We start from the raw sequence: 14,356 nt of genomic DNA, 5'->3' as shown, positions 1-14,356 counted from the left end.
TAGCGCAAGTTTAAATGAGAACAATTGTATGACTAAAACTAGTAAAAATAATTGATTTGGTAACTGATGACGTTGTTTAGACCTATCAGGAAACTACACTCCTTTACCACGTAAATATCTAACATAGTTTGTACCTCTGTGATTTCGTCTAATCATATTCAGTGATTCATTATTTACATAGTTTGACTTTTTCGTAGGCCTGGTTGTAATATAGCTTATGTCTGGTTTTTCATAGGTGTTGTCGTTGGTTATACAGTAGTACTTGCACATATTCGCGCCTTTTTTAATCCCGCGCTTTTATCGAGTGCGTTGACATTGACTAGTTATTCCAACTATTGTCATCAGTTTCTTGTTCTGTAACACACATTCTAATCCTGATGTATCCCTCACTACATTTCCGCCTTGAACTGCATTATTTGACGAGCGTCTGGTTTAAATACATTAATCGATTTACAAGCTACATTATGAAATATTCATAATGTACCTTGCAAATCGATTAATAGATAGTCTACTAACTAATTTACTCCCTACAAATAATTAGGTAATACATTATTTAATACAGTGATATCAATGACAAATGTATATGATACTTTTACTAATACAATATTCTTAAATTTATTACACCTATTTGCAAATGTTTCAGCTACCTTGTCCACAGTAACATTTACATTCGTGTAGTTCTTGACAGAAGACTTTAATACAAAACTAGATGTATGTCTCTTGGACTTGACATGATTTCAAAAAGAAGTGATATTGTATACAACTCACAACAAAAATCAAATAGTTAGTATACGCTGTCCTAATTGTTATTTTTACTTCCGATTTTATAGTTGTAAACAAGGCAATAATGGTGGTTGGAAAACTTAAGTTTTTCGCATACTTGTCTTAATTTACAGATTCGGTTGCATCCTTTGTTAACCAAAAAGGATATTTACATTTATTGACAAAATAAAACTTAGACTGATCGATGATTATAAATTCGATGACAACTGCATTTGCATCACCATACTTATGCAAATAGGTCCAAAATAAATCTCTCATAGACAATATAACTTATAAAGACCGGCCTCTGCAGTAATATGGTTTACCGTACTTATTAATTGCGTACTTATTAATTTACCTTACTTATTAAAAAATAGCAAAGTGCCGAAAATTACCAATTTGTGGGTAAACCAAAGTAATCCAACCTAGCTTACTCTAACCTAACCTAACCTAACCCATGCTTAGATCAGCAAAGTGCCGAAAATTACCGATTTTGGGTAAACCCAGCTTAGGTTAGGGCTGAGGAGCTCAGCTAAAGGTTATTTTAGGGAGTCCTTGGAGGCTAGTGGCCATTTTGGATAATTTCAAACAGCTGCTGAAGAGCGATTTATCGTCCAAAAATATTTTTTCAAACACCAAAGTGATTATAATTTAACATCGAGTATAGTGTGAGATTAGAAATGTTCTTTGTAGTTTTTTATTGTTCTCCAGTGGAGTCAATGAAAGCTAACAGCCATCTTGGATTTGTCCCCCATAAGAGCGATGTTAATTACGTTAATTTCAGACAGCAGCTGGAGATTTATTTACAGTCCAAAAGTATTTTTTCAAACATCAGAGTGATTGTAATTTAAATATCTAGTATATTGTTAAATTATAAATTGTCTTTGTAGTTCTTACATTGTTTTATGAGTTACAACGTCTAGGCTCCAAGGACTCTTTTACACTCTTTTATTGACACTTACCAGTCAAATGTGGCGATATTAATGATTTATAACGCTTTTAACGATTTTCAAACGTGTTTTTCGTGGTGAAATATGTGTTTGCTGAAAAAGTGCAAGAGGAAAAGAAGTTTGAAATGACTCGAATAATAAAAAATAGGCTTCCATTAAAAGAAAAAAAGATTTTTCAAGCGCTTATAATCGCCGATTTCTAAAGCTTTTCTCGATTTCCAAACGTGATTTTCAGGGTGAAATAGTCGTTTCCCCCTAAAGTGCCAAAGGAAAATAGCATAATTTTGGTAGATAAGGTAAAAAATGCGATAAAACATAAGTAGTGCAAGTTCAGTATTGCCTCCTGGATTTCACCAATCACGTATTCAGACCCTAATTCCAAAATTTAGTTAACCTTGCGCTGAATTTTGAGATAAATATTGCAAACCCACAACGGACCTTTCCAGTTCTTGCTTATCTTTACCGCATATCTCTCTTATCTCCAAGACTACAGACTGCGCAATGAAGGAGGGTCTCGTGCCTATGCCTAATCTGACGAAGAATGAGCAAGAGCAATCGTACATTTGTTTTTTTAATTGTGGTGTAAAACTTTTTAATTTATGTTTAGATGTTATTTAATTTCTTGTTATGTGAGTTTGAATTTAGTATGGTAGCCATTTCAGAAGAAAGTATTAAAGTAATTTGAGATGTTAAGATTATGAAGAAATGTCATTTCTTTAACAGAAATACTAAGATAACTTCTCAAAATGACTTCTAAATTGTTATTTATTTTGCTAATGCAAACAAGCATCTGTTTAGTAAATATAATTAAATTATTTCGTTTATTACGATTGTGTTAGTGTACATTACTATCGATATGTCGAACTATTGACAAGAATGCCACATTTAGCTACCCCATTCAGTTTTTCATATTTAAAAATCATATCTTACAAACAGAACTTTCCAAATTAAACATCAAAATTATTTAACTGACCTTTACCCTATAGAATCAGGAATCCCCAAAGGAAGCGTACTTGAACCATACTTCAATATACATTCCATATTACGAACCATTCCCTATACATCGGACCTACCAGAAATTGTAAATACTATCGTTGCCACATTTGCGGATGATATGACCATTTTATCTGTCCACGACAAACCGGTTCAAACTACAGCAAATTTACAGTTAAACTTGGATGAAATTTCACATTGGTTTAAAACATGGAGGTTCAAAATTAGTGAAAATAAATCAGAAAACATTACTTTTACCCTAAATCTGGCTACATGTCCTCCAGTATCCATGAACAATATTTACCACCCTAAAGTAACAGAAATAAAATACTTGGGCATGCACTTAGATGCAAAGCTTAATTGGAAGGCACATATCTGGACTAAAAGACAATATCTAAATTTTAAAATAACTAAGCTTAATTGTCTTCTTGGATCTAAATCAAAACTTAGTACACAAAATAATGTTACTTTGCAGAAAAGTTATAAAACCAATTTGGACTTATGGGATCCAACTTTGGGGATCATCAAGTACATCAAACATTGAAATTTTTCAACGATACCAATCAAAATTGCTACGTAAAATTGTCAACGCACCTTGGTTTGTTACTAACAGAACACTTCATAATAATCTTAGAATTTGAAAAGTCAAAGAAGAAATTACAAAATCTAGTGAAAAAAGATAATCAAATTGGAAAATCATTCAAAATCGTCTTATACAAAACAACTTTTGCAAAACTTATGACAGCTAGCCTGACCATACTACTGGAACGAATTACACGCGGTTGGTACCAAATGAAAGATATTTTCCTGTAGATGTGATGAATCCCTTTATAAATTAAAATAGGCTCAAAAATAAACACAAGAAACGAATTTAAAATTTTAAAAATAACTTGGGCCGTATGGGTTGCCATGTAGGTAACGAAATAACAACTAAATGTAAACAGAAAATAAAACCAAATAGAAGAAATTCCATTTACATGTCTTATTTATAGCATAGGGTAAATATAGATAAGTTGGAAAAATACATACTTTTGGTCAAGTTTCCGACCACAAGGCGAGCTCTCATCTTGCACTAAATTTATTGGACAATCACAACACCATTTACGACATTTAAACCTCCCATTCAGATTCGGCTGTGTTATCAAAATTATCTTTGTCAGCTAGTGTTGAGAGTGGTAAATCACTATACTTTTAACGTTGTATTATTGTTAATGTATTTGCTTATTTTTCTACTTTTGAAACAGACTGTAAATTAAATAAAGTTGAAACCCGATTAAGCTACAACCCATTTAATAGTATATTTCGTACCTAGCTCGAGATAGTTCGACTTCGTCTCGATCGAGAGCTGCAAAACCATTTCGGTCCGTGGTACGAACGCTATTTTGCACCACACTATACCCTATTGCCACTATTCACCTCTATAATAATGCACACTGATGGTTAGCACAACTACAACTTTAAGGTTATGTGAAGAAATAATTCGAGGCATCAGCAAAAATAAAAATAAATTGTTGCTAGGCAACGGTGACAATAAAATAATTCTATGGATACTGATTGTGTATTTAATATGCATTCATGTTTTAAGTAAGTAAGCGGACAGCTAATTTTGCGGCCCTAGGGACCAGCGACCACAGAATTAAAATTAAAATTTTAATTCTGTGGTCGCTGCTAGGGACCTGCTCGGTCCCCGAATAACGATGACAGCTAAAAACCTAATAATTCTATAGAATAACAAGCTGTACCCGCTGGCTTTGCCCCGTTAAACTAATTAATTTTCAAGATTAGCTCGTTCGCATGGCTCAATCAAGTCCTGGTTGAAGTTCGTTCGCTACGCTCTCTCACCTTTAGGTTGGAGCTCGTTCGCTGAGCTCACTTGCCTTGGGGTTAACTCGCCTCCAGGTTGAAGTTCGTTCGAAACGCTCACTCAGCTTTTGGTTGCAAATTAGCTGTTGTCATAAATTGTTAAATTGACACAGCTGTTATGATTCATTAATTCCTTTTAAATATGAAAAATCATAAGGTTAAGATGGGAAACTCCAGAGCCACTGGGGCGGAGCCCGAATGCCCGATCATAATAAAAACTACTTAGTTTTCCTATTTAATGCCCAAAGAATCGGTGTATCGAATTTCAGCCTCCTAGGTAAATGTGAAGTGGAAGAATTAGTGATGATGCGTGAGTGAGAGTGAGTGTGTCAGTGAGGGCTTTGCCTTTTATAAGTATACATAGCACATTCAACCAGCTGTTAGTTAAAACAAATTATATTGGACTAAAACAAATCGATGATTACAAAGAATACTTTAAAAAATAATTTGAACATCCTACTACTGTATTTTACTATGCACATTTAATTAAACTGCCATCCTCGTACCGAAGAATTAAATGTATCAATGGTCAGCATTACACATACATAGTATAAATAAGTCAACCATAAGTATGTATTTGAATTTTCTTCCAAATGCTGAATTTGTGTCACAAATACTGAATGTTACAGCTGTTATGTTAAGCAAATTATAATGTACTAAAAGCTAGCTAGAAGCATTGACTTATTGGAGAAGGTTAGCATCGGCTGCTAGACTTTTTAAAAACTAAAACTTAATTTATAAAAAACTGGGACATTAATTTTAAATTATGGCTTTGAAATTATCTAGTTCTCAAAATTGTCTTTCTTTCAACACAAAACTAATGAAAATCCATCGACTGGTTGATTCAGAATCGTGAAAAAACCCCATTTACGTTATAATAATATATATGATAGTTTGGACAGGTTTCAACCCTTCCGTGGCGTAATACATTACACAGTTTATATGTAGACTACATTATAACTCATAAAATAGTTCTACAATTAAATGGATCTCCTTTTACAAACGTATATAATAACCAGAAATGTTCAGATCGTCCTTGCGTGTATTTTATGCCACAAATTTTGACGAAAGGCTTTTCATTACATAAACTATACCTATTTACAGTGTTGACCAAACAGTTGGCAAGAAGCATTAATAAATAAGCTATGTACCAAATATGATAATTTTAGCTCTATTCTAATTATGACAAAACACGAAGTAACTAAAAGCGAGTTTTGTTGGTGTAGTAAGCGTTGCAGGAGGTCTACTTTACACTGAATCGACGTTCACTTTTATTGCTTTTGATCTTCCGGCACTGTTGACTCAGCGAAACTGAACTTGTATTTTACCGTATTTCGTTATATTAAAACTGCTGTTGCATTAGGTCAAATTCCCAATAAGTCAATTGCTTTAACATAGACCACGTTTTTAGCTCGGACTGTACTATTTGACTTACTGGGACTTTTGATCTACAGACACTGCAAACATTGTAGTTTTTGACCTAGCGGCACAGGTATAAATTATTTGATCTTCCGGGACTGTTGACTTCCAGCAACATTCCCATACTTAAAATAATTCTATATTTATATCGTATCGAATAAGTTAGCATTCTATGCTTAAATATCGATTGTATGTTTTTCAAGACTTTTTTTACACCTTCTGTTAGGTTAGGTTATTTTAGTTTAATTTATGATAGTAGCAAACAAGGTAAAATTTTGGGTAGCCTAATAGAGTTGGATATTACTTTTTGTCTGGTTTGTTAAACAGAAAAGTCACGCAACTTAATTTAACAGAAAATAAATATTGAAATTCAATATTGATATCGATCGAAACACGTTAATTGATAGTTAGGCCTGAGTTATAACGAAGTTTGGCTGACTTAATATTCAATCTGATAATATAACCTATCATGGGTTCTCTGCGGAACTGTATCTTAGCACTTCGGCCTATTATCATATTATTTAAATAATCAGCGCTAATTTAGAAGGCTTCTTATTATAAAATAAAACAGCAAACCTAACCGAACATGAAACAGGTTTAGTCAGGCCTAAGTTACTAAACTTAATAAACAATCTGTGATTAAAACTAGCCCATTCGTTTTTGTGTAGGCCCTAACTTATTCATTAGTTTTGCATTTTGATGTTTAAGCCTACTTTTGGTATAGGCATAAGCTTATGTAAGATAGCCATTGAGATCGATACTTTCTTTCAGCCTAACTCATATAAGATGTAGCCAACAATTGGAACCTAACCTACGCTACACAAAAGTTAGGCTACTAAAATTTGACTTGATTGCAAATGAATTTCATCATTAGTTTACAAATCTATCAAGGTTTGCTTTACTTGCAGGCTATCAAGGCCTAAATTAAACTTAACCCAAGCAATTTGTGAGATGAAATAATAAATTAACTTAGGCCTATTGATTGATTAAACAATTCACAACTCCAAATTTAACACTTAACAAAAATTTGAGTAGAAAGTTGTTAAAATTGTAACTACTGTAGTTTAATTTATTGCATTGGATGGATGAGGTGTGGCATACTTTGATGCACACATTGGTGATTTTGTCATGTGATTTATGATCCTAACCAAATCGTTCATGTTGGAAACGAGAACTGGACACATTATTTTAAACAGAGGAGACAATTTACCGCAATTCACAGGCCCCAAGAGCCAGCTTTGATGATTGTTTGATTAATTAAAGCATTTTTATTACAGAAATATTCTAATCGTTCATTATATGGAATATTTAATATATAGGTCAACCGGACACAACGTGAACTAATATTTGAATAAATTACCAAAAGGCCTAATAAATGACAGAATAAATGACATAGGGAATTTTGACTACATGATCTGAAATTAGATATTAATTAACTACTACTAATCTACAACACAATACCTCAGGGGGACCTCCCCCATATCCCATGTAGCTATCGAACCATGTTGTCGGTACCAACCCCTGAACAAGACAGAGAGCTTACCACGATCATCTGACTCACCTGCTCGCTGCGCATGCACGAGCAAAAAAACTTAACCTAGCAGCCACCATCCCCAAACGGAAGCATCCTACCTTTACATTAACAAGGCAAATTATGAGTTTAATATGGTAATTAGCATCCTTGTGGTGCATTACTTACGACTTTTGTCTAAAAAGAGCCCCATGATCTCAGTTGTCTAGAAACTTGACAATTTGCCAAGTTCCACCCGAATCGTAAGTTAACTTACTTTTTTCTTTACTTATGATTCTTTGTCGAAAATCAACTCCGATTCCACACAAATTAAAACTAATTTTTCTACAATTATTATAATGATATAACTTAAGACAAAAACACCTTAGTTTGAAATTAACTATTAAAGATGTCGAGACCAAAACTGACAGGTTGAGGTTAGAAACAACGCTGCTGTTCTGCTGTTCATCTCCGGCCGGCGCGGCGTGGGTGGGTGCGTCATGTTGGATTGGATTTTGGATTAGAATGGAATGGAACTGAAACTCTGACAATATAATTGTTTTCTTCGTCTTCAGGTCTTCTCGCTTCTGTCTTGTGCTTGTCTGGCCTTAATTGTCCTTGTATTAGATTTTGGTTGGTGTTGCTCAGAACTTTAAGCTTGAGCACTTGAATAAAAACGTTAAATTGTGTATTCATTGGTTAAAACCAAACTGACAATTGGACTATCTTGGTTTTTACTCTTGAAAATTATCCAAACAGTAGAAAGTTTGTCTTTTAATTTTTTAAACGTAATTTTTCAATAAATATAGTTATATATAGTTAACTAGTTTTTTCTTAAAATATCTGTATTTTATTACTTTAACCTCCGTTCATTTATTTACATAAGTACAAGAGTCAGGAGTCAGGGATTAATAAATTATTAGGGATACATTTCTTAAATTTTGTATGAAAATCTGTTTTAATTGATGATAACCAAATCCCAATTAATGTAAGAAAATATTGAAATGTATAAAAAGTACTAGGCTATACTTAATATTATTATTTAATACAGAGCAAATTGAAATTAATGCAATGGTATGCAAAACCTCAAACCAAACCTACTCTGAATAGAATTTTTATACAGAATAAAAGAAAACCACCTTAAAACATTTAGATATGAGATCCTAAACATTAAATGTAAATAACTCTTAAAATCACTCATTAAACTAAGCTGACAGCTGAGCTGAGACTGCCGTAGGAGAAAGGAGTGATTGGGGTAGGGGTGGTTCCCAAGGTCGACCGTCGGCCGGTCGGGCAAAATAAAAATAGAATACGGCAGCTACAGAGCAACACCGCGACATTGCAATATTGATTGATATTAAGATAATTAAGTTGGGACAGAGCCTTCAACTCCACAGTGGAGTTGATTATTAGGCTATTATTACTAAATTTAATTCAATACTATATTGATATTTAATTTGGGAAAACATTGCAAATTATAAAGTGATTGGTATCAAATAATATGTATTTGTTCAATAAAGGCATACAACGTAATATTCAACATTCAGTTACACACAAGAATAATAGAACTAGTATTCGTGGTTATACCTAACTTTCCAAAATACATTATGTACATCTAACTTTTTTAAATTTAGTTGCATTACTTTTGCCGCAGCGCCCAGGGCGGTCGCCCTGGTCGCCCTACCCACGCGACGGCCCTGGCTGTACCTACCAGAACCTGGACAGTACTGGTCCAGAACCAGTGGCGTAACAGCTGGCCCCGCAGACCCCGCGGTGCAGGGGGGGGGGCCCGCGAGGTTGAGATACCCTTTTCCCCTAAAACCGTCCGTAAAACCAATCCTTTGTTCACGGATGTTTTTCTCTCCTGAAAATTTTTTTAAAACACAATGTGTTGGTAGATACTTTTATTCTGCCAAATCTACTGAAGTTTTAACTTTTAAGTAATAAAATTGTTAACGAAACGCCACCTCCCGCCTTGATCAACCAATGATGTGTATTGTCCGTGTGGTTGTGTTGCTTCAGGCTAGGAGCTGAGCGACTGCCGCCTAAGCGATACCTAGGAGGATTAAAGAGACACACACTCGGAGCCAGCCCCTCCCCTGTCCACCACTACCTGCCCCTGTGTAGCCCAGCTGACTGTAGAATACCTGATTTTGATTTTGATAGAGATCCATGTGGGTTACTCATCAGCGGCATTGACTTTATATCTACAAAGTCAATGTCAGCGGTGCCTGTCGTGATCGTGACAGGCTTTGTTTGGTTCTGTATGTACTGTAGTCTGGGTCTTGCGTATATTGACAACAATTTGCTCTGTGTGCGTCGCGCCCTTAGTTTACAGCTATTATTTGAGCTATAAATTTATTATTATTAATTTAATAATTGTATTAAAAAAGTAATAACATTAATGTTAGTAATATCATAGATAAAACATACATGTTTTATCTATGGTAATATGTTGACATCGTTTAATGTTGTCAGGCCTAAAAGTGAGAATGAACTAAGGTAAAAAAATTTAACATTTAAGGTTAGCAAAATTTAAAAACATTTTGATGAACTAGCAGAGAACGAACATCTATCGGATCCTGACCTATATATTAAAACAGTTGTACCATGGAACTTAACACTGTAATAAATCAAATCATTAAATATTTCAGGGGATGAACAATGTAAGTAGTATGTATTCTGTTCTCACCCCGGATTGTTTATCGTAATCTATACAAACAGTTTAATGTTAAATCAACAGAAATAGCTGACTTATATTTAGCATTAATATCATGCTTATTGTTGATGTGTTGAGGGAATGTATTTTTAGTTTAGGAGCTGGTCGGTGCTCTTTGTATCTGATTTTGAAAGGTTTCCCACTTTGTCCTACATAGGTGCTCGAACAATCGGCACATTTTATGCAGTATACGCCTGTCTTTTCACATTTTATCAACTTGTGGGTGTTTACTTTTAGATACGTTTTGTAGCCGATTAGAAGTTTTAAAAGCCAGTTTAACACCAGGAAACTTTGAGCTATATGTATGTGGTTTTATGTGTGGTAATTTATACATTGTGATAGGTTTGATGTGGAGCCGTGGACTTGGGAAAAGGATACACAGTATAATCAACGGAAGCCTATCCGTGACAAGCCTATTTCTTCTTCTCATCTATCCGTGACTCTGATAACCAGGGATGGAAACAAGAAGTGGTTTGAGTGTGTCAAAGGACATATGTATGTGGCTGAAAACACAGAAGTGTGCGACTTCTGTAAGATTGAGGAGGAGGAGGAACAGCGGTTAAAGGAGGAGCAACAGCGGTTAAAGGAGGAGCGGAAGAAAGAAGAAGCTGTAAAAAATGCTAAGAAACAACCAAGAAATGAACCTAAAAATTGGAAAGAAAGAGAAAGACAAGGTCCACATGTAACCGACTGGCGAAGGGGAGGCAGAGGAGGAAGGGGTGGGGGAAGAGGTGGGGGTAGAGGAAACCGAGGAAATCCCAGAGGGGGGAATAGGGGATACCTAGTCTAGCATACTTCCCCACATGGCTTTAGCTCTTAAGTGTTTGCGGAGTAATCCAAACTAAACACTGATAGTTAGAGAAACTTTGATACCAATGGGTTTAAGTTTGTATTTTGATAATTTAATAGAAAATAAGAGGGTTTAACTGTTCTTTCAATTTTGATCTTGTATTGCACTTTGTATTGTTATCGTGCTTGGTTATGAGTAATTTGTAATTGAGCACTTATTGTGATATTGATTGTAGGTAGCTATAAGTTAAGGTAAAATATCCAAAGATTTGTTGGTATATTCATATTGCTATCTGGTTTGTGATATGTATAAACATTTGTGCAATAAGTCTGACAACCATGATGGTTTATATGAACAATGGCTCTCTTACAGTGAGTGCCAAGAATGTCATGCTTGTGGGGGGGGGGGGGGGGGCATTATTGTAGGCCTATTGAGGTGTTGTGATCACAAATCCAACTTAGTTGGTTCTGATTGTACCCTCTTAATTTTGAGTTAGCTGTAATGTTTCTACTTCATCTTAGTTGGCATTTAGTTGATATAATTTGGTAACATATGACCATAAAAAGTATTGAATTTCAATTCATAAATAAAACAAATTACTGTATATCTAATTATATTTTATCTGTAGTAAACATTTCATTTATTTTTTTGTTTCATTTTTAATTTCATTTCACTTATTCGTTACTAAGTTCCTAAAGTTTATGCAAACACTGTGCCAAAAATGTGCCTTTCAAAGTATCATGTAATATTATTATATAGTAATATTTTATAAAGGAATATTTGTAGTTAATTCCATTTTTAATGTTTATGAATAAAGTTTCTTGTTCTCTTAACTGCTTGTTTTACTATCCCCTTGCTAAATGCTTACCACCTGAATAGTAGCCTACTGTCTATACTGTATAGAAATGGGACAATATGTGGACAAAACATGTCAAATATGTGGCAGAAGATGAAAACTCTCAAATTCAAATAATATTAAAATTGAATTATTTGTAAAGAAAGGAAGGGTTAAAATTAAAAGCAAATAAGTTACACCATGTAAAAATGATACCCCCGCCGCAGCAAACCTGCAGACTAAGCGAATTTCCATTTGACTGATTGGATTTACACTGAAATGGTTGCTTAAAAATATAACATTTATTCCCGATTTAAATAGAATTAGTTTAACAAGTACTTAGGTTTGCTGCATCAGGGAGGGTAAATTTTTTTTTTTTTTTGTAAAATGTTAATAGTTAGTAAGAAATAAAAACATTTTCCGAATTTGATCAAAATATGTTCATAAACAAGCAAACTACAACAGTTTACTTATTCTCCATAAGAATAACATGGGAATTTTAAATTTACAATTTTTTGGAATTTTCTCTGTAACCGTTAGGCGCACAATATCGCTTCAATATACTAAATTATTTGTTTTTTTAAGCTCTACAAAATGGTTTGGAAATAAATTGCAAAATTTTAAGTTTTTTGGGTCAAAAATGGGAAAAACCTATTTTTACCCCATAAAACCCCCCGTAAACACCCGTTCCCATGGTCCGATCATGCTGGATCGCGAACTCGTTGGAATAAACGTAGGTTTACACGTTTGTACCAAATTTCATCAAAATCGGATAATTTTTGCTTGAGTTATCGTGCTGACGGACACATATATATATATATATATAAATATATAAATATATAAATATATATATATATATATATGAATTTGAACGGATGGTGTTTTTGGCCTCTAGGGACCTCAAAACGAAAAAAAAAAATTGGTCCCGCGTCCAGGTCTTACCATGAGTACTACGGTAATAGCTTATTCCCTATATGGGAAATTCGCTAAAATATTAATATAATGTATAAACGGTCTGCAGCCACTGCATACAATACAGTAGAGTCCCGCAAACTCGGCACTCGATAACTCGGCAGTCTGGATAACTCAGCCATCACCTGGCTCAGAAAATTAGTGATTTTTTGAGTCTGAGTTAAACATGGACTCAAGCCAGCTCAAGTCAAATCATTCTCAGCTCGTACAAACGATTTGTTTTACTATATCTGATGACTTATTACTAACTTGTAATATAAATATAAATTAAAGAAGTAGTTAATAAGATTAAAAACTGTATTGTTCTTGTTTTTAACCCTAGTTCCCGATAACCCGGCATTTCACAAACTCGGCACCCTTCCAGTCAACATTACGCCAAGTTTGCAGGACTCTACTGTAGTACAATAACATTGTAGCCTACTTACATCACATCCTATATCACTAGTCCTCAAAAATGTGTTTACATTTATGTATACATTTATGTAAAATTTGAAAATTTAATTTTTTAACAATTTCATATTTTTGTTATGTCATTGTGTCACATCGTATATTTTGCTATATTATCCTTTATTGACATCAAGACAAATTTATATAGAAAAGAATTTCCGTTACTTAAATATCAATTTACCACAGAGACAGAATTGTTTTGGCGGAGTAGTAGTGTTGCACCTAAAACAACTACACCTAACACGTCCTGTTGAAGATTACTTTTCCTTTCTGATTTTAAATGGACAGTTTTATACAATAGGTATATAAGTGTAACTTTCAAAATTGAATCACTTTCACAACATCAGTGCAACTTGTGCTAGGAAGCATTAGAGTTGTGGATTTTTTACAGGCTGGAAAAAGTCCCAAAATGGTTGAATATTTCAAAAAATAATAAAGATAGATCTACAAATCTTGGTACAACGTCACTGGGCATAAAGAATATTTAAAATGTTACTTAGTGATATTCTACAACCTCAGGGGGACAGGCTGGAAGAAAATGTTAAATGTAAGCATTACTAAAGTTAGTAAAATACAATGCTGCAAACCCAAACTCGGACAATCGAGTCAAAAATGACAGCCGTTCAAGATTTCTTGAATTATTTTCAATAATATCTAGTAGGTTCATATGCTACTGCCCACTAGAAGTCGGGAAAAAATAATTAATGTAGACATAGGTTGATTAAGGCTCAAAACAATAACTGAGTCAAAATTTGTAGAAGTAAGAAAGTTGAGTCTTAGAGTAAATTTATAAGTGCAAAGTCTAACTAGCCATTGCACTATCCTAAGTCAATGATAAAAGAAAAGATTAATATAGTAGTTTCCTCTTGCAAAAAAAGCAGAAGTTGTGATAGTAATTTAAAACTTTGATTCAAACACTAATCCTAAATTGAATAACCATAGGCCTATATTCAATTGTATTGTATATAAATTGATTTGTTGTGGTAATGAATATATTATTAGGTATTTTTTTGTCTTAGATTAATGAGCTTGTTTCACTTAAATTATGTATATCAACAAAAATGTATACAGTACATAAGAATTGTAACTGCTGCTT

The 14,356-nt window shown here is 33.8% G+C and overlaps 1 protein-coding gene across 1 annotated transcript in view; it reads left to right on the top strand.

Moving 5' to 3' along the window:
• The window catches only part of LOC128993318 (NFX1-type zinc finger-containing protein 1-like), a 98,343-nt gene extending 86,504 nt beyond the window's left edge, over positions 1-11,839 (top strand). Inside the window, exon 19 of the mRNA XM_054417134.1 lies at positions 10,559-11,839. Within this exon, the coding sequence (XP_054273109.1) occupies positions 10,559-11,006 (448 nt within the window). The 3' untranslated portion in view covers positions 11,007-11,839. The remainder of the gene's footprint in view (positions 1-10,558) is intronic.
• Positions 11,840-14,356: the final 2,517 nt, after the last annotated feature.

The sequence above is a fragment of the Macrosteles quadrilineatus genome, unplaced genomic scaffold, assembly GCF_028750875.1.
Source record: "Macrosteles quadrilineatus isolate MER2022 unplaced genomic scaffold, UCM_ALF_1.0 Scaffold_4__1_contigs__length_99947679, whole genome shotgun sequence".
Classification (NCBI taxonomy): domain Eukaryota; kingdom Metazoa; phylum Arthropoda; class Insecta; order Hemiptera; family Cicadellidae; genus Macrosteles; species Macrosteles quadrilineatus.
This window is presented reverse-complemented; position numbering and strand designations above follow the sequence as displayed.